A 24,352-nucleotide genomic window follows, 5' to 3' on the forward strand; every position below is an offset into this window, starting at 1 on the left:
CCTCTATATTTTTCTGTTCTGTATTCCTGTTTGTATGTGTCTGGGTTTGCAAGAGTTTGGCCTGCCTTCTGATATCTCTTGAATGCGTTCTTATCTCCAAACTAAAATCTAGTGCTCCGACTTTATCTTGCATTCTCTTCTGGTTGTTCACTTAGACTCAGTCACTTGATCTCCCCGTAGTTCTAAAACCGGCCCTAAAACCCTGTCAATTGAACATTTCAAGCTATGAACAAGGCCCTAATGCTCACAATATTTGACAGATGCTTGTCGTGTGGAGGCGACGTGGTCCCTGTTGACGGTCAAACATCCTCCGGTGATGAGGACTCCCAGCTCTACTCGACAATCATACTGCCGCTATCTCAAATACCAACCTCCCACCACCCCGAACAGCACAGCTTGCTCACGGGATGCTTCCCCAACTTTTAGCCAACCCAGACTGTTTTTGTGTTTTGTGGATATTTTCAGACACTTTGAACTGGTTGTGGTGTTATTTATTAAACAGTGTGGACGCTTTGTAGCAAGTGTGTATTCAATGAAACTATTTATCTGTGGTTTGTGTTGTATCTGTTTGTGCTTCGTATGATTTAAAATTTCATGATATTTTATTCTATTTGATTCAATTCAAATGACTCGCTTTATTTATTAGATTGATTTATCTTCATGATTCTCAGAAATGGTGTAGCAAATGCGGACTGTCACAATGTGCCGAAAAGTTAAAATCCGTTAAAAATTTATGTAACACGCACATCAATATTAAAAGATTATTTAGCGCAAATAATCGCGCGCGTCTTATTTTAACCACATTGAAAACATGTGCTGTTTGTTTCAGGTCCCGCCCAGAAACACCCCATACGGGCAACACACCAGGTAAAACAACCCCCACCAAACTAAGTCGTGCCACCACTCCACAACGCTCCATATCACAAACGAGCCAGCACGTGCTAGAGAGCACTACGCCCCTAAAACCGGGCGACACGGCAACAGGTAAACCGCTAGCTAACGGCAACCTACCCCAGCTCGGGGCTGCGGATACTGAAAAAGTCAAAGAAAGTGCGAGCACTCGTGGAGCATTGCCTGGTTTAGCGTCACAACAAGCGGTCCCCGTTACTTCTGGTAAACAGCGGGTAAGCCCTGCTGAGCGTCGAGCAAGCCCTGTAGACCGCAGAGGAAGCCCTGGTCAGCGCCGAGCAAGCCCTTTAGACAATCGAGCTAGCCCAGTTGAGCGGAGAGAGAAGGAGAACGATGAAGAGGCAGCTAGAAGGGGTTCCATTGTGAAGTACGAGGGACCTAATACGGGGAGACAAACTCCTCGCAGTGACTTATCACCAACTGAATCCGAGGCCACCATTGGAAACTTATCCATTCCTAACGCTGGCTACATCTTAGGAAATAGGCTATACGAACAGCGACAAAGTTTTCAAAATGTGATGGGATCCAATACTGACTTGACTCAAGATCCCGAGATCAGAGCTGTGAAAGTGAGAAGGCCTAGTGGTCCTCCATTGGCTCTAGCAGGACCTATTGCACAACCCCCACCCATGTCAAGCGAAGTGGTAAAAACTCTCAACAATTTTGCCAACACATCAATCTTGCTGCCTATCCCAACAACCAGTTTTGTGCCGGTTGTCCATGACGGTAAGTCTGAGCCCAGTATACCTTACCGACAGCCACCACCATCTTCGTCCAAAACAAATCCCACTGAATACCAAATGGAGTCGACTCGTGGTGGTGCTAGTCAAGGGGGTCAGACAACCACCACAGCCTACCTGGGACCTGCAAGCGAGAGATCTACCAAAATCCGGCCAATATCTGCTGGATCAGGGAGATCAGAGGGACTGTGTCTCGAGGCACCTGAAGACAACATGGAGACAGAGTCGACTATACACGAGTACGAGATGACAATACCTGACACAGATCCAGGTAACGAGGAGGGTCACCAGGTGTTAGAGGATAAAGAGCCGGCAGAGGTGGAGGGAGAGAGTGGGAACAGGGAGATAGTAGACGAGGAGTGTGATGAGAACGACACATTGACTCGTCAGGATAATACCGAGCACGATGATCAACTTGACGAGTTTATGCGTCCTCAGGCTGATGGCAGCGAGGAGCTAGAGTATGAAGACTATCAGATGGAGGATGGACGGGACAGTGTTGAGATAGAGGGAGAACAAGAGTACACTTTGGAGGACAATTCCCCGGAACAGTTTGAGGAAATGACGTCATCACACAATCGTCCGGCTATAGAAGACGAGAAGGATGGAGACCTGGAGGAGTTTCACCGAGAACAGGAGGAGGAGGATGAGGAGGAGTTTCAGCGTGGGTCTACCCCCAACATGGAAACAACCGATTATCTTAGAGATGATCTTAGCACGACTGATTTAATACGAGCAGAGTCAGGACACGAACTAGACGAAATGTTAGATCCAGAGTACAATGCACTGACACTTTCATCTCCCCATTTCAACGATGATGATGAGTGTGGTGAGATCACACTGAAAGAAGTTATAAGGGATGCGTTTGATACACCATACCTGCGTGATTACTGTCACACTCCGACTGGGGAGACGGACTCAGAAGACGACACGGAATACGAGTTTTGTAACGAGAGTGAAGACGAGATCTCGGTAGCTCAGCACGACAGTGACCCGGAGGACGACGGTAATTAGATAATTTGATAATTAATTATCATGATAATTGAATATCTGATAATTGGGGTGATTCGACTCAAGAGCAGGGCTTCCCATCTTCCCGAGAGACCGTTGTGATTTTTATAACGCTTGTTGCGACGCCAGGCCAGGCTTAAATTCGTGCAAGGATGCTCCAAGAATGAACATTGAACTGCCTATCTTTTTTCTGTATGTGTCTGTGTTTTGCTGCAGGCTTTAGCACCACTTTCAATGCTTTCAGAAGACTCGAGTATGTTTTGAGATTTTTGCACGGACGCATCATAAAGCATTAGTTTGCAGTTGCTTTTGTATGACTTGTTGATAGACAACTTTGCTAAACAACGTGTCTTTTTTCTTCCAGTGAAGCCCTGCTTTTGAGAAAATAAAATGGGGTAAAATTGATTGTTCCACCTACTTCAAGAGAGAGACAAAAGATTCTTGATTAAAGAGGGTTTGAAATTGAAATGAAAATATGTACCGTTTCAGAGGGATTTGTTATCCTAAAACCATCCAGTAGCAGTAAGCGCTCTTCCGCAAGAAATAGTGCTAAACGCAGCGAGTCAGGTAGAAAAATTTGGCAAAATGCGATGGAAAAGTAGTAATTTAAGATAAATATTTCAGATGCTTTCAAAACAGGTCTACAGATTTTTATTTTGTAGGAAAAACTCATGTATGCTACATGATGTTGAGATCAAATTTAAATACTTTCTTATAATTCGTTTTTCAACGAAAACAATTTAAAAGAAGCTGAGCTGAAAGTTTCTCAATTTTTTGTTTGGGCAGGTAGAAGATTACTTAGTTGAAATCTTCTCCCTGCTCAATGAACTTCGTGATTCATTATAATCACGGAGTTTTCTTGTTTGCATTCCTCATCTTTTATGTTTTATGCACGAATCATTCCAAAGCACGTCCTAAAACTCGCCAGCATTAAAGCATGTATCGAATTCTCATTAGCATGATTTCACACATCATTTATCAACATCGTTTTTAACTTTTGAAAAACTTTAAAAGTAAATTGCATGGCAATTTTCAGTACATGGAATTTTTCGGTGCATGGAAATTTTCATTGCATGAAAAATATAGAATAATGAATTGATATTCATTCTTGCCCCGTTAGCACAATTTAAGCATGAAAATTCCTCCCAGCAATTACTAGAACAATACCCTGGAAATGCCAGGATACAATGGCACCCCTGTATCATAACTAGCAAAGCTTTGATTGAAACGCACTTGATGTACACACGACTATATCAGATAGCTTAACATTATCGAACGCCATGAAACTCAGCGAATGATCCAGAGCAAAAGAGCACATTGAAGTTTGACTTTTTCAGTTTGAATCGACATGCTGCACCATTCGGTTCAGCATCAAATGCTAAGATAATTTCCGACAAATTCTAATATTTCACTGGCGACGGAGATCACTTCACATGTTATAAATCCGGATGACCAGTTCAAATAATCATCTCATACCCAACACAACTCCATCAAAAACATGAATACTCTTTTATCTGTTATCTTAACCGCTGATTTAAATGTTAAATCGCTGAATTAATTGTTAGCTATTTGTGTAATGGTGTTTCCCAACTTTTCGATGTCTAATTTCTCCACATTGGACCTGATTTATGGCTGATGTTTTTATACTGCGAAATTGTGTTGATGGGTTGAAACAAAGATGTCAAGATTATGATTGAGTCTTTTTTAAATAAGTTTATATCCCACTTAAAATCCTCGACCCAACTTTTCAGTATCCAAAATTTCAGAAAGATTTTATGTTAAGCTTTGGATAAGATAAAATATAATGTAATTTGTTAAACATTTTGACGCCTACTCTGATATACCTATTTGGCTATGAAAATTATGGTGGATTACATAACCTATCAAACCACAGCGCTAACAGCCGAAGAAAAAGAGCTTTCAAACATAGAAAAGGTAAGATCTTAATTAATAAAACCGCTGCTGAAACTCATACCTCCATAGAAGCACATTATAAATAAGCATATCTCTCCCAAATAAACTTGCAAGTAAGCACACTCTACCGTGTACGCACGTGTAAGCACACGTGTGTGAATTGGAGCAATGTGTACCCAGGTACACGATCTGAGACTGAGACTAGAGCAGGAGTTACAAAGGACTAAGATGGAGGAAGAGATGGGCCATGTTTCAAGGGCTAGGGTCTCCCAAGAGGTTTGGATAGCAGTCAGTTATAGCCTCATTTTAGTTTTATCAGCTTATATTACCAACTATTATAAGTATTGTAGAGCTGATGTAAGCACTATTACAAATCTTGAAAATGAAGCATCAATTGTAACAACAGTTGAAGCAGATTATAAGGTGAAGCATTGTAACTTGAAGCACACTTAAACATAACCAGGTAGAAACGTTAGCCAGACAAAGTACTAGATACCGAGATGAGCTGAAGTCGAGTCTCCATAACACTGAGGTTAGTCTTCTACAAATAGGACAGATATAGGACAGATATAGGACAGATGATAGGACAGATATAGGACAGATATAGGACAGATATAGGACAGATGATAGGACAGATATAGGACAGATATAGGACAGATATAGGACAGATATAGGACAGATATAAGGCAGATATAGGACATATATAGGACAGATATATGACAGATTTAGGACGAATATAGGGCAGATATAGGACAGATATAGGACAGAAGTAGGACAGATATAGGACAAGTGATCACTGTTAACTTGAAAAGTGGAATCGTAATGATTTACCTGTTCCATTTCTAGTGACCTCATGCTAACATTTCATCATTGATTTCTTTCCCACCCGTCTTATTAACAAAAGAAACGTCACCAAATACTTTTCAGATTAAAACCAATGGGTGAACAAATCACTTGAGAATTTGTTCACCCATTGCAATTTGTAGCAATTTCCTTTTTTGCTGATTTATTATCCCGACTCTTAAATTTCTGACACTTAAATTTCCCTCCAGAACATGTACAGGAACGTAGATCAGTACATTGGACAGGCCATGGAAGTTAACAACGACCTAGAAGATTTCCTGAGCCAAGCATCCCGAGGCAAGAAAGCAAGCCGAGGTGTGTAGCATTTAATTTGTACTGTTCGATGTAGCAGAGTTTTAGTTGACGGATGACTTAAGACGTGATAAGAATGGTATTATGGCACATATGGGCGAAGCAATCGATAGACAATTTTCTAGACATAGCACCATGTTTGGAATTGCACCAAGTTTGAAGTTATTTTACATTGCACCAAATAAAACTGAGCCTTAAATATCTATATATATAGTATATTAAATACTTTTAGAAAACATCCTCCCCCAGTTCGAGCCTCTAAAGCCCTTAGCACCTACAATTCTTCAACATCTAAAATACACTTAGCATACAAAAATACACAAACACTGTTTTGACAAGTTCCTTACCCAAATCTCCACAGGACACCGAGTTACAGGGGACAACTTCAAATCTTTCCGACAAGCTAAAACCTACAACACGTCCATGGTCCAGGAGACTTCATCCAACAAGGATAAAATGTACTTTAAGCGCAGTGTGGACAAGTCCATCAGAAGCAACAGGTAAGTGTTGACTGGTTAGCTGATATTAGAGAGTATTTAGAGAGTGTATTAGAGAGTGATTCTCACACACTAACAGTGCACCTCCGATATTTCCTTGTTTTCATCTTTAGTGCACTGTTTCCCTCGTCCTAAATAATAAAACCTTTACTTTTTATTTCCTGATCTCTTATGCAAAGCCGATCCAACTTTCCAATAGCTTTCTTCCATATTAAACGCCTCAACAAAGTGGCATATTCAGTCAGCAAATTTCGAGCCACTATAAATTGTAGCGGTCATCTGCTTACTAGTGTAAACCATCATAATTTGCAACAACAAAAACGTTGCATCCCAAAAAGTAAGTCACAGATAAATTTACAATTGGTGAACAATTTCATAATTTGACGTACCCATTACTTAGGAAGGACACACTTTCCGCCGAAAGGGCGAGGTAAGTGTTTAGACCCTTTCACAGAAGGTCTTCAGTTGTATTAGAGAATTCTATTATTGTAGATTCTTTAAAGAGAGTGCAGTGCTGTCGAATGATTAACGATTGTTTGGATTTGCATGTTGCTTTAGCACATTACATATGGCATCGAATTTTTACCATATCCGATATTTTTAGGGCGACTAGACGGAATTTTTTCTTGAAATTGTTGTTTTTTAATGATAGCCTGCAGGTGGTCCCTCAGCAGTGTTTCAATCTTTTCAGTTCAGAGCATGAGGAGGGCCAAGCAACTTCAATATTTATTTCTAACCGCATGACATTTATTTTGCATCTTCAATTCTACTAGCTTATTAATTTAGCATAATATGTATTTAATCTATCTTAACTTTTCAATTTCAGTCAAACCTCACTTGATGGTAAGGAGTACCTCTTCACAGCCAACAGACGTCTGCAAACCTACGAGGAGTGGATGATGCTTAAGTGGCAGGAGATGAAGGAGAAATCACTTCAAACGTGAGATTCTAGCTTTTTGGCAGTATCCAAATAGCCCGACATGTGCCCTAACAGGTGTGTTAGGATTAGGGTTAAGGTTAAGGTTAAGATTAACCCTAACCCTAACCCTAACCTTAACCCTAACCCTAACCCTAACCCTAACCCTAACCCTGACCCTGTTCGAAAACACCTGTTCGCGAACACGTGTCGGGCTACTTGGATACTGTATTTTGTTCAGCACATTTTGAATTAAATGCCAAAGATAGTCATGAGTTAACATCGAAGCATTATGAACCAACATAACCAGAAATGATTGTTTCAGTGTGAGATGGACTCCAGTGAGAGTGGAACCTCCACAGAATATAGACCTCACCGCACCTCCCCCTGCTAAAGATGTCAAGATTCTTTACAGGTCAGTTTCTGGACTCTTCCTCGGTCATATCAAAATAATAATACCAAAATAAACCACAAGCACAACGTTTTGTGGAGTTTTTAAGATGGTACTGAAATATTTCCTCCCAGAGAATACGATCAATCCAGCGGACGTATAAACAAGGTGGTGGCCACTAACCCTGATGGAGCCAAGATTGAGTTCAGAGCTGACCCGCCTTCTGATGGGGAGAATAAACAAGTCAGAAAGAAAAGTCCTTACAAGTCCAAAGCCCGCATAGTCGATCCTGGTAAGTCCAAACCCCACATTGGTGACCCTGGTAAGTCCAAACCTGGCATTTAATATGCCAATGACAGTCTGAAACTGTTATCCTCAGCCGTACCTGTCATGTGTGGTTTATTAACTGTGTGCTGCACTTTTAAAGCCTATCAAAGTTTCTTTGTTATTTGATACTCCCCTTTTCTTAGATAACCATTAACCAGGGTAATGTTATTGTAGAAAGGGCGTCCCCCGACTTCCCTTAGGATGATGACGTAACTTGTGAACCCTTTCTAACTTGTGAACCCTTCCTAACTTGATTTGTTATCTTTATTGACTTCATTTTTATCCAATGAAACATGCTACTAGCTCTGACGTGATTTCGTTCGAGTTTAACATTTACAAACTCAGAAACTGCTGCAGCGTACAAGCTCCCGAGCTACAACTTTGGCGGATATGATGGCCAACCTTCAAACTACAACAGAAAACCTCTCAAATTCCACCATCCTCCTAGCAAGACCAAGAAATCTCGGGTGATCGCCTGAAAAAGGTCATATTCTAAAAACAATAAAGTTGACGTGACTCTCACGCCTCATATGATTACCCTGCTGGTAGGAGATATTCACCCTAGAACTAATCCCATGTGCGAATATGCATGCTTCAAGATCACGTGATACTTATAAATATCATGATCAACCCTCAAAACTGCCACACGTTTTAGTAATTCCTGTTGTTTGTGTGTGTTGTAATATTTATTGTGGCATTATCGACGAAAATTAACTGTTTTGATTTCCAGAAAAAAGTTTATTAGTATTTTTGTTTTGATCGTAGGGTTTTTAGGAATTTTGTATTGTGAATAGTGGAAGATGAAGAAAATGATATTTTTAGTAATAGTGTGAATGTGCAAAAGTACTTATCATTGTTATGTATATTTAAAAACGTTCAAGCAAATAACAATTAACATTTCACTTTAACTTTCACTTTGCCGTGGGGTCTGATTAAATAAAGGATATCGGTATTCAGTCTCTCACAGAGATTACAAATTAGCACAAATATCCGGATTATCATACCCTGACAAACATTCAAACATAAAAACAAACAAAATCGAAACGTTCGTCACATTGAGACAAAAAATTCAGGTAAAAACTTGTACTGAAGTCTAAAATATAATCTTAAACTAAATCTCTAAATATAATTCAAATTTGTCCAGGAACTGATATCTGAAGTAAGTAGTATAATAAATGGAATAATCCCAATCTCCTGCAATAATATTCCATGTTATGTCATCAGATATTATCATAGATGATATTGTCAAAGTCAGTTTCTAAGGGTGTTCCACATATCTGAGCAGCTTCCACACTGTTATACAGGTCATTAACCTCCACCATTCCTACCCTGAAATTTATTAAGTTCAATCTCCACCATTCCTCCCCTGAAAATTTATTAAGTTCAATCTCCACCATTCCTACCCTGAAAATGTATTAAGTTCAACCTCCATTTTCAATGCTATGCCGTCTCTGTGATTTCAACAGATGTACAGTTATTCTTTCAACATCATTTGCTTATCTCTAAATCTAGGCGGAATCTTAGAACTGTACAATCATACATGTGAAGGACACTCAGTTAACTGAAGCATGTATCTAAATCTTACCCCCTGCCCAAAGTTGGGACATTGTAAACATCTTCTTCATCCCCGTAATCATCTGAGTCAACAGTTATATCTTGGAATGGTGACGAGGGGTCGGATGAGTAGTGGTTCTTTGCCGTTGTAGTCTGTGAGATGTTCTTAATAGGCACGGTTTGAAATTCTGAAAATCTAAGCCAATAGATGACAAATTTTTGTATTTTCCCTGTTTTTCTTGAAATTTAGAGGAGATTGTTTTAAGATGAAGATCTTACGTTATTCCGAACTGGGACGTTGTACAGATCTTCTGGGTCGTCTTCCTCTTCTTCACATATTAATTCTTGGTCTTTCAACTGTAAAATGAGGTTTACCAATCAATTCATACCAACAGAAACTTTCCTGTTAACATACTTTTTCAGGGTATTTGAAATCGGTTTCAACAAATCATCTAGTTTTAAAGTTTTAGCCGCTATATAACCTGACTGAGAGTATTGTAGGTTCCCTCAACAGGTTCCTCGATAACCGACCCTCCACCTCCAGATCGTATCCCTCTCAGGGTATCGTACTGTTGAGGTTCGTTAGCGTTCTCAGCTCTCAGCACCAGACGGCTGCCTTTTGACGCTGTTCTGTCAATCCGGAACGATTCTGGTTCGTTATCTGAGAGTGATTTGTCTTCAAATATTTTTAAAAACTGTTTATCAACAAGGAACTCCGATTCTTTAACAAATTTAATCGCTCTTGCTGTTAGTCAGAGCCGTGAAATATTAAGTACGAATATAGATTACCCTCGTATGTTGGATTATTGAAGCCTGTCAGCTCATTTTCATCTGATCTGTAAGCTGGATTCACCCTGCAGAATGAAAATTAGTCCATGGCGATCATTTTGGTCATGAAACTATACGTCTATACTTCAGGATTATCAGGAACCGATATTAAGATTTCGCTTAAAAATCGATGTTAAATTATGGCATTATCAACTAAAACTGTTCCTCACGAGAATCGTTGTTTGTCGTGGTAAGGAGATGGCATCATGTTATCTCTCCTTTTCTTCTTGATCACGAACACAATGAGGAGGAGTACCAGAACCAGGAACATTGCTCCTCCCACCCCAACAAACGTCCACTTGTTCTCGTGGCTGTGTACTGGCTCTGTAACGGGGATACCTAATGTGCTTTACTTATTGATACGGCTTACACGTTAAATATAATTTAAATCTCAATCAGTTCACACGGATCAAACAGTGAAATTCATAAAATTTGCTTGGTTGATAGAAAAATAGAAAGTAAAATGATCTTCTTACGGTAAAATATATTAATGATGTCACAAAAAAAGGTTAATAGATTTTTTTGATGAAATGGATGATATTTACCATGACAGGATATAATCTCTTTGTTTTCAGAATCAGTTATCACTTTCCATATTCCATCTTCGGCACAAAGAAGGTCCTGGATTTACAGTTAGCTATTGGCCGATGAAAAAAACCGCTTCAATTGATCATTCTCGTAAGACTGTCAAAAATGTCGCTCTTACTATGGTATTAATATTGAATTGATACTGATTTTTTCAAATAATTAAAACAAAATAAAGCTACCTGTGGAGGCTGGAAGACTCTACTAGTATCACATCTGATATTGACGACATTGTGGTAGTCAAACAAAGGTCTGGAGTCGTTAACTTGCACGTAAGCAACATCTGGTCTCCTGCACTGAACTGTGGTTATTGAAGTTACTCTGGTGACGCATACACTGAACTGTGGTTATTGACGTTACTCTGGTGACGCATAAACTGAACTGTGGTTATTGAAGTTACTCTGGTGACGCATACACTGAACTGTGGTTATTGAAGTTACTCTGGTGACGCATACACTGAACTGTGGTTATTGAAGTTACTCTGGTGATGCATACACTGAACTGTGGTTATTGACGTTACTCTGGTGACGCGCACACTGAATTTAACTTCTCGCAATCCAGTGCCAGTCAACAATGCATTTGATCCTCCTATTTCTGAAACATCATCAAGAGATGATCCACCATTAATGCTAAGCATCAACATTTAAACGTGACATTACACTCACACCTACCTTAACCCTAATTATATCCCCAGTCCCTAACTCCTACCGCAATCCTAACTCAAAATCTTTGTTTGAAATATCAGGAGGTAAAATCTCTAACTCCTCCCCACCCCCCCCCCCCCCCCCCCCCCCCCCCCCCCCCCCCCCCTCCCTCGAATCATCTCACTAACCCGGAAGACATCCAGGAGCAGGGGCCCAGTCACCAGTATCACTGCAGTTAGTAGAGTAGATAAGAGTAGCGTTGTACCCCTCCTCGCAAGTGTACTGATATTGAGTGTTGTAGGGGTACAGGGTGACTGATTTGTTTACTTCAGTGGTGTAGTTACCGTTCGTCATTTCTGGGAGTTCTCCACATTGTACTGAAATATTTTTATCGTTCATGATCCTGATAAATAAATTCCCCACTTACTGTGATTTTTCATTTGCAGCCTGTAAGTCCGAACGGATACTTCTTCAAGAATCATATTAGGTTGAGGACTGAGGTGTCACTGTATGTGGTCAATATGGACGGTTGTAATGCCAATAACATTCATGAAACTTACCAAGACTGCAAGTAGGCGGTGTCCCCTGCCACCCCAAACTTACCAAGACTACAAGTAGGCGGTGTCCCCTGCCACCCCAAACTTACCAAGACTACAAGTAGGCGGTGTCCCCTCCCACCCCAAACTTACCAAGACTACAAGTAGGCGGTGTCCCCTGCCACCCCAAACTTACCAAGACTACAAGTAGGCGGTGTCCCCTGCCACCCCAAACGTACCAAGACTACAAGTAGGCGGTGTCCCCTGCCACCCCAAACTTACCAAGACTACAAGTAGGCGGTGTCCCCTGCCACCCCAAACTTACCAAGACTACAAGTAGGCGGTGTCCCCTGCCACCCCAAAACCCCATCTTTAATCTCACAAGTCAGAACCCCACTCTCCGCAGATACCTTGTAACCCTTCTCACAAGTGTAACTGTAGTTGCTGTGTAGTGGGAAGGGTCCCGGTTCTGTTATACTGTGAAACACTGTCGGTGGCTGGTCGCACGATACTGAAATAAAAACGGACGTGATGCATTTTGGATTAGTTATAACACAAGGGGTATAAGCTTGTACCGGGTATTTTATCAGGTCCCATACTCCATAGGGGATGTTATGGCATATTTGGTACCAAGCTGTTCCTTTGATATCTAGAATTTAATTTGAAATGTCCATTAACTTTATCTATAATATGGCCTGATTCTGGAATGTACCCTGGTTTGGAACGTGTTCAAGGTATGTTACCTAGGCTACAAGAAGGAATGATAAGTAATAAGTATGTTTGGTTCTTTTGCGATAGTCAAAACGCGACAATTAGCGCTGGATGGCGACAATTAGCGCTATCCAGCGCTAGTTGTCGCCATCCAGCGCTAGTTGTCGCTATCCAGCGCTGGATAACGCTGGCCAGCGCAAAATATATATGTTTGATAATTGTCGCTATCCAGCGCTAGTTGTCGCCATCCAGCGCTAGTTGTCGCCATCCAGCGCTAGTTGTCGCTATCCAGCGCTAGTTGTCGCTGGCTATGCGACACTGTCGCACGCGATAGTTTGCGATGGCCAGCGCAACTGGCCATCGCAGAAAACAGTTCGATAACTAGCGCTGGATAGCGACAACTAGCGCTGGATAGCGACAACTAGCGCTGGCCATCGATATCCAGCACAAAATTTTTGCGCTATTACCCGTCAGCTAGCGCTGGCCAGCGCTAACCAGCGCTAGCCAGCGCTAACCAGCGCTAGCCAGCGCTAGCCAGCGCTAGCTGACGAGTAATATCGAAACTATATTGCGCTGGCCAGCGCTGGCTGACGAGTAATACTAATATCGAGCGTGCTAAATCACTCTACAGTCGATCTTCGAGATTGTTCTAAAAGGGCCCCCGATGGTTGTAACCAACTTCAATCGATGTATTTATATAATTAATAATTTCTCGTTAGGGTTAGGATTTCAGCATATGTTTTTGTTAAGGATTGGGTTAGAGTTCCGGTTAGGGTTGGGATCAGATTAGAGGGTTAGGGTTAAGGTTTCGAAAAGTCGTTCAGAACCAGCTAGAGTCAGAGAATGGGTTACAAAAATCACGTGACAGTCGAGTGTAAAGTAATCATCATCCGAGTAATATCGCAAGTATATGATTTTGATACATTGCGCTGGCTAGCGCTGGCTAGCGCTGGTTAGCGCTGGCTAGCGCTGGCTAGCGCTGGTTAGCTACTGCTAGCGCTGGTTGTCGCCATCCAGCGCTAAAAGGACCGTATGTTTATATTACCTAGGTTACAAGAAGGAATGTAAGGATTCCACGTTCCATCGTTAGTGCAGGATATAGGATCAGAGTAGTTCAGGTTGTATTCATCACCCTGTTCACACTGGTATTCCACCTCGTCTCCCAGGTGGTATACAGTCTGGTTCTGGATACCGTCTATACGGGCACCATGCGGGATCTTCAGAGGTGCCATCGGGCACACAACTGTCAGATTGTTTAATGTTATTCTTGTTGTATTAAGGGGACGCAGAACAAGTGAAAATATAACAAGTGATTACTGATTAGAAGCTGACTGCTGAGGGAGGAACTATCAAATACACTGGATGGGGGGTTCTTAAAATGAAACGATAGTTTTTTGGTTACAGAATCGTTCAAATAAACGTGATTGAATCGTTTTAAGCTGCTTCAAGTAGCAGCTTGAGTGCTACAGCTACAAAGATATGATCTCATCAACTCACTCAGTTCACAGTGGGAATCAGTAGTTCCGTTCCAACTCCCATCATCACCGCATGCAATCACCTCGTCACCCACCAACCTGTACATGGGATCACAGTCGTACCTCAGAATGTCCTTTTCTAGAAACTTCCCTGCTACGGTCCCGTTCTCAGCTATGTGCTCCACCTCGCCGTGACTGGGATTGTGTTGAATTAGAGCTGTTGGAAACATGTGTTTACGAGTGATGGTGATTCTGAGTGTTCCTAGGAATCACGGCCAGAACATGGGTGAACTTGTCTTTGACAAGGTTATATTTCGTTTGTTAACTTAAGCCACAAAATGTTGACTGTCACAGAAAGATGACCAATAAGCTGGTTCTAACGTGATATTCAGAGCAGGATTGTCACAGTAAACTGTCGTGCAGTTAGGAGGATCCACGTCAAATGTCCCGTCAGATCGACATGTCAACGTCATCTTATCCTGAGGAAACTCATTGTCACTTGTTGTTTATCAAACGTAGCTGGAAAGTGAAAAAGTGACAAACTGCTAAATCTCAATATGGAATTTCCCAATTTGATACATAATTTCAGACAATTTAACTTCTATAAGGGCAGTAGTTTAACGATCAATTTTTACAATATACAGGGTGGGCCAAAAGTCAGTGTGCAAACGTTGGCCTTAATAGCTCAGTCACTGAGTGCCCAATTGAAATACTTCCTTCTGGTATGACTTAGTACCACCACTGGTTCGAGGAATTTGTCAACTCGAAAAATATTCGCGTTCATTTTTTTCAAATGGAGGTTCATTTTCACATTTATTTGATATTTTGGATAGTCGGATCACGCTAAATGTTATTGAATTGTGTTTGGCCATTCGAATTACGTTTGTCCTGAAAGAATTAGAACTGTAGCTTCTCAGATGACCGAGATATGAAGCATAACGAGTTTATTCATTACGTGTGATCAGGTGATTGGTTTACCTAATCACGTGATAAGGTGACCCCGTTAACTACCCCGTTAAACATCACGGGAATTGTTAAGGGTGCCCAATTAAAGTGTCGTGTCACGGTGTCACATAATCACCCAGTCAATTTTGTTAACGAGATACACAAAATGCTTGATAACTTCGTCATTTCTAATCCGTTTTGCCTCATGTTTTCAGATCATATGCAACATTTGATAATCTACCGTCTCTGAAAAAATTAGGCGTTCAGCATGTTCAGAGAAAACAATATAGGTGTTTTAATATTGAATGGGCGTGGTCTAAAATATTCAAATTTTCAAATTTTGACGACGGAATCCTCGAACCAGTAAGTACAGTATGCCATCTGCAAAGCAACAGCTCTCAAATATAAAACACGGCGGAGGTATAAGACCCAACGTTTGCACACTGACTTTTGGCCCACCCTGTATAATCATATTAATATTATGCTGTTTCTCCTTACTGCGAGACTAAGTCTGTGAGGGTTACAGGTATACTCCACCGTGCTCTCACACCTCAGTTTAGTTTTACTGTTCAAGTGTGTGGCTGTGGTCGTGTTCCCCGGTACTACACAGTTTCCTGAAAACAATTCACCTTGTTAGGTTCTTCATGGTAGTTGTTTCTCTTCACATGAGTCAATGTTCTCGGTAGATTGTTTCATGGTATCTTATCGGGCCGGCAAGGTACTAGATTGTCTCGCTCGTTGATTATCATTGTTTGCTTTACATTTTACAACTGTTGTACTTACTTCCCACTTTGCATTTTGGCACGTAGTTCCATGTTCCGTTTGCTTGACAGGTTGCTGATACGTTCTTTGCTAAAACTCCCAAATAGTAGCACGACCTGCGGAGCAGTGGATTTTAAAGTATTTAAAAAAATTAAGCATATATTTTCGATTTGATACTTGATAGTTTGACTTGCTATTATACAATAGACTAATTTATCGTCTGAAAATTGAAAATTAAGCTCATCAAAAAAGTTGAAAGTTACATGTGATCCAACCAAGACTGTAGAGTTTTGATTCATATTGATAACAGTTACTCACGTAGGTCCAGCCCTGTCACAGAAGAATGTTACGTTGTGACCGTAAACGAATGGACTGCTAGTGGCGTCAGATTTCCATTTGGTGACGCCCTTCTGCGGCAGATCAGATTTCTTGCACTCAGCTGATAATAAAAGTATAAAGTCAGACTTTGACATTCAAGTTGTAACTTAATTACGCTAAATTGATTCACCGTTTTAACAACAGGACGTATGTGCTTTTTCTCGAAACTGGCAAGAGTAGCTGGAAAATATCCGATTAAAACAAGTAAATCAATATGCGAGGTAAGGGAGTACCGTATTTGCAGGAACTGTTGGCCAAGTTAACACTCCAGGTTCCGTTTCTCTGACATGTAGATGAACTGGGACCCTCAACATAACACCCATCATTACACTGTACGGTAACTTCCACCAAACTAGAATTGGTATTGGGGCTGATGGTGCCGTTTTTAATTGACGGTGGAGCTGGGCATTGAGCTGAAAAGGTTTGGTTTATTTATATCGACCAAGGTATCGTACTGTCCAACATAATTCATAAATCTTAATTATTATGAAGTGATGACGAGAGAGCTTACCTCCACAAAAAGATTCAGAGAAGTAGTTTCCATTCGGCAGACAGTATCTATCGAAGGTGCCATCTTTATTGCCTGGTTGAACTTTGTTTGCTCCTTTACAACCCGGAGTTTCGAACCGCCCACATGCATCTTCTAACAAATATTGTTCAAACGGCTCCTCCACTGCATTCTTTTGGCACTTAACTGTAAAAATACAATATTTATTTAAGCATCGTTCCGACTACGTTCAAACCCCAAAAAGCAGATTATGAGGCTGATGCTACACTATAAAGTACCCTTTTTCTAGGTAGCGAAACATATCAATAATACTGACAGCATTAACATTGATAGTCGTACAAATTTTTAGCTCCAGCAATTCTTACCATTTGCGTATCTGCAGAACGTAATCTTCAAAGTTCCGTTGGTAGTGTTGGCGAAATATTCTCCCGGACCTTGAGATATGTTAGCTCGGTCAATGAAGACAGATTCCTCGGAGGATATGAAAGAGTATAGCTGGGGACAGGAGGAATTTGTTTTGAGGAGATAAAAAGCTGCAATGTCGTACATGGGCACGTCGAGGTAGTTTTCCGTGGTGGACATATTCTGAGGGATACAAACTATCATTTCGCTGATTATTTGTGCGCAACATTGTAAAGATACAACAAACAACAAGCTGATAGTAAATTATTACAAAGTGAGTTACAAAGCAATGTCGCACTGAATTGTCTTGGCTCAGCAGAAATTTGGGGGTTTAACAATGACATTCGTTACATTCAATAATGACAATTTTATTTTGTCCAATGTTTATTTTTTAAACTTTTTTAGTTTAGTTTAGATTGCATTTAGACAGAGTCCTGCACCTGTTTTATATTGGGTCGTCTGCCTGATAAACTATTTATTTTTCAAGGTATTGTCTTATACGGGGCTGCTGAGACGAACACTGCCCATTTTCTAATGAATTTTGATTGTCATCATGCTGATCCATTGTGCTGATCCATTGTGCTGATCCATAATGCTGATCCATTGTGGCCCCCCCCCCCCCCCCATCCATTGTGCCCCCCCCCCCCCCCCCCCCATCTCATGTTCGGTATTCAGATATTGCTCAGTTCCGCTGCATTTCTGTTTACAATCCGACGATTCATTTGGTTTCGAGGAAGTAGTGGAGCAAAAAATGTGTCTCCAATAATATATTCTGAAATGTTTGCGCTTGAACTTAAACTTAAAGGGGGTTTTCAGGTTTTGCTGTAAAATTTACCTTTTTCTGGGATCTCTTCTAATTTTCAGGTTCAGGTGTTTTATAATCGACAGTCTGACTGCTATAAATAGCAGTCTTTTTGTAATAGGGCCTAGCTTCGTCGAGGTTTTTTGCTCAAAAATGCTTAATACCTAATGATGAGGTTTAGATTATTGATCGTATGCTCTGTATTATGCTGGGAGGGTTGGTATAAACTTTGTAAATATATATATATATATATAGTCAAGGCGTTGTTTTACTGATAGTTGTGGCTGACTAATAATATATATATATATATATATAATAGTGTGCTGTTTGGTTTCGTATTTACCATTTAACCCACATTATTAATTTTTGCTGCGTTAGCAGCTCAGTATTTGGTATTATAATCTATAATATTGATGATCATATAAATAAATCAAAATGTCAAATGTGTTATGCTTAGCTATCTGTGCTGTCAAAGTTTATAATTACCATACCTTTGGACAACAAGCGTTGATATCAAACGTTCCATTTCCACACTTAGACATGGGCGAGGGCTTTGCGTCTGAACATTTGAAATATCTTCCATCAGCTGTGACAGTAGCGTTTACACGAACCATGTCCGAGGGGCATTTTTTGTTGGTGGGTGATGGAACACAGTACCCTCCACTGGGCCACTGATTATTCTTGTTGTCAGCTTTCTCTGAAAGGTATTTTAATGAGTGAGCCAAATATAATAATTCAATATAATAATTCAGAGAATTCTTTATGCTGTATGCTGTACGACCGCCCACGTGCAAATCAGATGAGAAATAGGAAGTTGCATAGTAACCATAGTAACGAGGGTTATTACACGCACGTGCACGTGCAATGATTTTGTAACGTCATTTTGATCGGTTTTGTTGATATTACGCTGTGTTTAGTACGAGCAACATTTTAATTGGCTGTATCTTCGGTTGTGTAGGATATTTTTTGAACTTACTAAAGTACTAAAAAAATATACTATTAGCTTCCTCCCTGTGATCATGTGTTTTCTAGTTCAATATAAAGTTGTAAGTGGTAGGTAATCGCAGGAGCCATATTCTACTATTATAATCCTATAGCTTTTGCTTACTTGGTGTAACGGAGCACAGGTTTATTGATGTGATGTTATTCTCAAACGTGACTTCGGCAGTTAAGTTACTTGTGTCCACCGGATTCAGAGTAAAATCCCATCTTTCTGACGTAAAATTGGTCCTGAATTAAATTTGTAATATTCAAATTGATATAATATTAATGCCAAGTTGACATTACTTTTGGTAAATGTCATCTTCCACAGCAGAATTGGACTTTAAGATAAGCATTATACAGTCTGGCCGAATATTTTGGCTACAATATTTTGTGGAATTGTTTACTTTTTAAAAGTTGAACTTACTTGAGCCAGCCGTTCGGACACTTCCATAGGTCGCCCTCCTGGACCGTGGTGAAAGTACTTTGGGGACAAGAACTCTTGTGATTCTTTGCGCAGTTAACTGCTGTGATATTGATAATCAGAAGATGAATCGAACGGAAAAAATTAAATCTTAAAACGGAAAAGGTTGTTTTATTAATTAGTGGTAAAATTATAAGCAGACTGATTACCAGAAGAATAAGCTACCTTTTCCTTGAGCTGAAGGTGTGAATACGGCTAACAATAGAAACAAGCGGTATTGTGTCATAAAAGTTATAAAATCGTTGTTTCTTGCAGATTTTTGAAGAGTTCGATTCGGGTCGAAAGTTCAGTTATTCGACAGTTTAGTTATTTAGAGTTGACTATATTGACTGAATATGCAAAACAGATCACACTTGATTTATCACAAAACGGCCGTTACGTATATTTCTACGAATGCAAAAAATTCACCACAAAATGAACCAGAAGAGCTCTTATCTATTAACCTTGTTCAAAAATGAAACCTAATACGAGGCACTTTCTGACTTTGAAATATTTGTATTATCATTGTATTAAGTGTATCGTCTTACAATTTAGTTTCAATGTCAACCGTGTATCTGATATCAAATTTAAACTTACAAGTTAAGAGAAAAGAAGTTATAGTGGAGGAAGGGAGGAAGGGAGGAAGGGAGTCGAAGGGAGGAAGGGAGGAAGGGAGGAAGGGAGGAAGGGAGGAAGGGAGGAAGGGAGGAAGGGAGGAAGGGAGGAAGGGAGGAAGGGAGGAAGGGAGGAAGGGAGGAAGGGAGGAAGGGAGGAAGGGAGGAAGGGAGGAAGGGAGGAAGGGAGGAAGGGAGGAAGGGAGGAAGGGAGGAAGGGAGGAAGGGAGGAAGGGAGGAAGGGAGGAAGGGAGGAAGGGAGGAAGGGAGGAAGGGAGGAAGGGAGGAAGGGAGGAAGGGAGGAAGGGAGGAAGGGAGGAAGGGAGGAAGGGAGGAAGGGAGGAAGGGAGGAAGGGAGGAAGGGAGGAAGGGAGGAAGGGAGGAAGGGAGGAAGGGAGGAAGGGAGGAAGGGAGGAAGGGAGGAAGGGAGGAAGGGAGGAAGGGAGGAAGGGAGGAAGGGAGGAAGGGAGGAAGGGAGGAAGGGAGGAAGGGAGGAAGGGAGGAAGGGAGGAAGGGAGGAAGGGAGGAAGGGAGGAAGGGAGGAAGGGAGGAAGGGAGGAAGGGAGGAAGGGAGGAAGGGAGGAAGGGAGGAAGGGAGGAAGGGAGGAAGGGAGGAAGGGAGGAAGGGAGGAAGGGAGGAAGGGAGGAAGGGAGGAAGGGAGGAAGGGAGGAAGGGAGGAAGGGAGGAAGGGAGGAAGGGAGGAAGGGAGGAAGGGAGGAAGGGAGGAAGGGAGGAAGGGAGGAAGGGAGGAAGGGAGGAAGGGAGGAAGGGAGGAAGGGAGGAAGGGAGGAAGGGAGGAAGGGAGGAAGGGAGGAAGGGAGGAAGGGAGGAAAGGAGGAAGGGAGGAAGGGAGGAAGGGAGGAAGGGAGGAAGGGAGGAAGGGAGGAAGGGAGGAAGGGAGGAAGGGAGGAAGGGAGGAAGGGAGGAAGGGCGCTCCTACTATATCGCTCGCCCAAATTTTAAGAAAATTCTTGTGAAAAGGCCCTTTGGGCATGAAAGTGATCTGGATCAGTGTATTTTTGGACGCTGATTCCGAATCACCCCCCATGACGTAGGGTAAAAATGCTTCCCTGGAGAGTTATGGGCAAAAAACCGTTTTGGTCACGTGACAGGCTAGTAAAATACGAATTTGATTGTTTAGGGCCTGGGTTAGGGTTAGGGTTGTGGATGATAATTAATCACTCTACACTCGACTGTTACGTGACTTTTTCAACCCGTTCTCTAGCTGGTCCTGAACGACTATTCGAAACCCTAACCCTCTTATCTGATCCCAACCCTAACCCTAACCCAATCCTTAACAAAAGCATATACTGAAACCCTAACCCTAACGAGAAATTAGACTAACTTCCTTATACGGTCATATCACGTGATCGAGACAGTTTTTCGCCAATATCTCGTCAGGGGAGCATTTTAACCCTATGAGTATTGCTGAAAGCACAGTGTAAGGCCTACACGGACCGCCTCTAACTAGCCAATCCCTGTTTACATGCCGTGTAGCAGGGGACTATGTCATGGGGGGTGATTCGGAATCAGCGTCCGAAAATACATCGATTGAAGTTGGTTACAACCGTCGGGGGCCCTTTTAGAACAATCTCGAAGATCGACTGTAGAGTGATTTAGCACGCTCGTAGGGTTGTGGTAAGGGTTATGGTTAGCTTCGGGGTTATGGTTAGGGTTAGGGTTGGGATTAGGGTTTATGTAAAACCGTTTTGTACGGCTGCAAAACCATAAAAACCAAAGTCACGTGAAATTTTTGGGCGAGCGAATTAGTAAGAGCCGAGGAAGGGAGGAAGGGAGGAAGGGAGGAAGGGAGGAAGGGAGGAAGGGAGGAAGGGAGGAAGGGAGGAAGGGAGGAAGGGAGGAAGGGAGGAAGGGAGGAAGGGAGGAAGGGAGGAAGGGAGGAAGGGAGGAAGGGAGGAAGGGAGGAAGGGAGGAAGGGAGGAAGGGAGGAAGGGAGGAAGGGAGGAAGGGAGGAAGGGAGGAAGGGAGGAAGGGAGGAAGGGAGGAAGGGAGGAAGGGAGGAAGGGAGGAAGGGAGGAAGGGAGGAAGGGAGGAAGGGAGGAAGGGAGGAAGGGAGGAAGGGAGGAAGGGAGGAAGGGAGGAAGGGAGGAAGGGAGGAAGGGAGGAAGGGAGGAAGGGAGGAAGGGAGGAAGGGAGGAAGGGAGGAAGGGAGGAAGGGAGGAAGGGAGGAAGGGAGGAAGGGAGGAAGGGAGGAAGGGAGGAAGGGAGGAAGGGAGGAAGGGAGGAAGGGAGGAAGGGAGGAAGGGAGGAAGGGAGGAAGGGAGGAAGGGAGGAAGGGAGGAAGGGAGGAAGGGAGGAAGGGAGGAAGGGAGGAAGGGAGGAAGGGAGGAAGGGAGGAAGGGAGGAAGGGAGGAAGGGAGGAAGGGAGGAAGGGAGGAAGGGAGGAAGGGAGGAAGGGAGGAAGGGAGGAAGGGAGGAAGGGAGGAAGGGAGGAAGGGAGGAAGGGAGGAAGGGAGGAAGGGAGGAAGGGAGGAAGGGAGGAAGGGAGGAAGGGAGGAAGGGAGGAAGGGAGGAAGGGAGGAAGGGAGGAAGGGAGGAAGGGAGGAAGGGAGGAAGGGAGGAAGGGAGGAAGGGAGGAAGGGAGGAAGGGAGGAAGGGAGGAAGGGAGGAAGGGAGGAAGGGAGGAAGGGAGGAAGGGAGGAAGGGACAATAAAAACCAAAGTCATGTGATAATTTTATCGTACATTGTAGGTTAATAACTTATCGTAAAGACGCGCACCGAGTTGGACTCGTCAATGGTCGCGGTCGCCGGTCAGGCTATATAATTATATATGTTATATTTTATGTTTATGAAGCTGCAGCGGAATGACAGGCTGAAGCTGACCCAGGAAACTTTAATGGCTGGCCGTGTTACTATAGGTGGTATAATTTAAACAGATGGCTTGACCTCGCGCGCTACATTAAGTGATTTGCACACGTGGCACATTCTGATGATCTTTAAACAGCCATGCCAGCACGTAAAACAATTCAGCCAATCAAAGGACAGGAATCTGCAAAATTAAACTTTAAGTTGCAAACTTTTGATCGGCCCAAAATGAGACTATTCTAGAAATTTTTTACCTGGGGACCTCAGGCTATATATTATGTTCATAATAGTGAATAGAGATTCAGCGAAATGACAGGCTGAGCGCGGCCCAGTGAGAGATTTTGAGATAACTCAAACTCTACATATGTCCCTTTATTATTAATTTTGCTCCTGGGGAGGAAACTTTAACTTTTATATTTTTACACAGTGAAAAAATTTTGCAAAAAACCGGAAGTCTTTAATAGCTCTTTAATACCTAATTTAATCTCTTTAAACCATAATTTAATCAATAACCCTAATTGCTAATGCCTAATTTATATATCACGTGACATGATCGAGACATGACACAGCTTTACGTCAATATCAAATATCTCGCTAGGCGCTAGGGAAATATTTTAAAACTTTACTATTATGTCATGTGGGGTGATAACTCGGAATCAGCGTTCGAAAATTTTAATTTATCGAACGTAACCAGGTAGTGATTTGATTGACAATGTCAACCCTTTCAGATCGTTGCTCTGTAAAGTTTAGATCTTCGATGCGAAACATTGTCATCCGTTGTATATGATCCGCCGCGCTTCCCCTAGCTGTATCGTAAGAACGATAGTAAAACGACTGTGGGGGTCACGACGTGATACAAGCGAAGCAAAATCGATGCTAGAATTTGTAGTTTGCGCGGCGTCGCGTGTCGAAGCGGTAAAGTCCTCCAACGTAATGAGGTAAATTTCAACTCTTAGGAGCCCTGGCTCTTTTACAAAAATTTCGAAGATCAAGATATTATATTATCAAGATATTATATTATATTGACTGTAAATTAACAATTAAATTGACATACGTTGCATGCCACTTTTCGCGCGCGAAGCGCGCGCCGCGTAAGGCGGAAAATCTCTGATATTTGAGATACGTAACATGTATCAAAAATTGAATTGATTAAGCACGCTTAAAGCTTGATACCTCTTGTAGCGCAATGCGTTGCTGTGCCGCGCACTCAATTATGCTTCTCGCTAGATCGGCGAGATGCGCTATTGTTGACTGTGCATTTGGCATTGCCGAGCTGCAATGAATTAACATCGTCAAAAATACATCGGGCCACGAATATCTCAAGAACAGATATGAAAGTGGCGCGCGCTATTTCGAAGAAATTTATTAGACGAGTAACATCCGTGCTTCTCGCTAGATCGGCGAAATGCACTACTGTGCATTACCGAGCTGGGATGAATTAACATCGTCAAAAATACCTCGGGCCACGAATATCTC

General features: G+C 42.0%; 2 protein-coding genes across 14 annotated transcripts in view; one reads left to right on the forward strand and one right to left on the reverse strand.

The window, feature by feature from the left end:
- The window catches only part of LOC134823363 (serine/threonine-protein phosphatase 6 regulatory ankyrin repeat subunit B-like), a 20,790-nt gene extending 12,028 nt beyond the window's left edge, over positions 1-8,762 (forward strand). The window contains exons 15-26 of one of the 12 annotated variants that reach the window (XM_063834789.1): positions 830-2,655; positions 3,150-3,227; positions 4,555-4,595; positions 4,755-4,850; positions 5,038-5,106; positions 5,627-5,732; positions 6,091-6,229; positions 6,627-6,656; positions 7,053-7,166; positions 7,468-7,557; positions 7,668-7,825; positions 8,206-8,762. In XM_063834789.1, coding sequence (XP_063690859.1) covers positions 830-2,655; positions 3,150-3,227; positions 4,555-4,595; positions 4,755-4,850; positions 5,038-5,106; positions 5,627-5,732; positions 6,091-6,229; positions 6,627-6,656; positions 7,053-7,166; positions 7,468-7,557; positions 7,668-7,825; positions 8,206-8,339 — 2,881 coding nt within the window. In that variant the 3' untranslated portion in view covers positions 8,340-8,762. The remainder of the gene's footprint in view (positions 1-829; positions 2,656-3,149; positions 3,228-4,554; positions 4,596-4,754; positions 4,851-5,037; positions 5,107-5,626; positions 5,733-6,090; positions 6,230-6,626; positions 6,657-7,052; positions 7,167-7,467; positions 7,558-7,667; positions 7,826-8,205) is intronic. The other 11 variants (XM_063834790.1, XM_063834791.1, XM_063834793.1 and 8 more) reach the window with 11 other exon arrangements.
- On the reverse strand, positions 8,752-19,911 carry LOC134823365 (sushi, von Willebrand factor type A, EGF and pentraxin domain-containing protein 1-like). 2 transcript variants are annotated; one of them, XM_063834803.1, is made up of 23 exons: positions 19,621-19,911; positions 19,399-19,498; positions 19,099-19,220; positions 18,482-18,687; positions 17,152-17,371; positions 16,790-16,972; positions 16,512-16,691; positions 16,219-16,339; positions 15,922-16,016; positions 15,637-15,752; positions 14,575-14,672; positions 14,216-14,388; positions 13,764-13,961; positions 12,333-12,518; positions 11,660-11,848; positions 11,010-11,128; positions 10,788-10,863; positions 10,413-10,566; positions 10,204-10,268; positions 9,897-10,075; positions 9,694-9,771; positions 9,446-9,567; positions 8,752-9,189 (listed from the first exon to the last, which is right to left on the reverse strand). In XM_063834803.1, the coding sequence occupies exons 1-23, from the start codon at positions 19,679-19,681 to the stop codon at positions 9,081-9,083; spliced, it is 3,150 nt and encodes a 1,049-aa protein (XP_063690873.1). In that variant the 5' UTR covers positions 19,682-19,911; the 3' UTR covers positions 8,752-9,080. The 2 variants fall into 2 exon arrangements, with proteins under 2 accessions (XP_063690873.1, XP_063690872.1); XM_063834802.1 differs by having other exon boundaries at positions 10,413-10,581; positions 19,621-19,867.
- Positions 19,912-24,352: the final 4,441 nt, after the last annotated feature.

Source organism: Bolinopsis microptera, chromosome 11 (genome assembly GCF_026151205.1).
Source record: "Bolinopsis microptera isolate Bmic1 chromosome 11, MBARI_Bmic_1.0, whole genome shotgun sequence".
Classification (NCBI taxonomy): Eukaryota; Metazoa; Ctenophora; class Tentaculata; order Lobata; family Bolinopsidae; genus Bolinopsis; species Bolinopsis microptera.

What these genes read in the sequence shown, in the direction of transcription:
- LOC134823365 (XM_063834802.1), bottom strand. Translation starts at nt 19,681, where the DNA reads ATGACACAATACCGCTTGTTTCTATTGTTAGCCGTATTCACACCTTCA. An exon ending in CTCTGAATCTTTTTGTGGAG is followed by an intron (nt 16,692 to 16,789) that starts GTAAGCTCTCTC and finishes AAACCTTTTCAG; the next exon opens with CTCAATGCCCAGCTCCACCG. An exon ending in GCCAAAATGCAAAGTGGGAA is followed by an intron (nt 15,753 to 15,921) that starts GTAAGTACAACA and finishes AATTGTTTTCAG; the next exon opens with GAAACTGTGTAGTACCGGGG.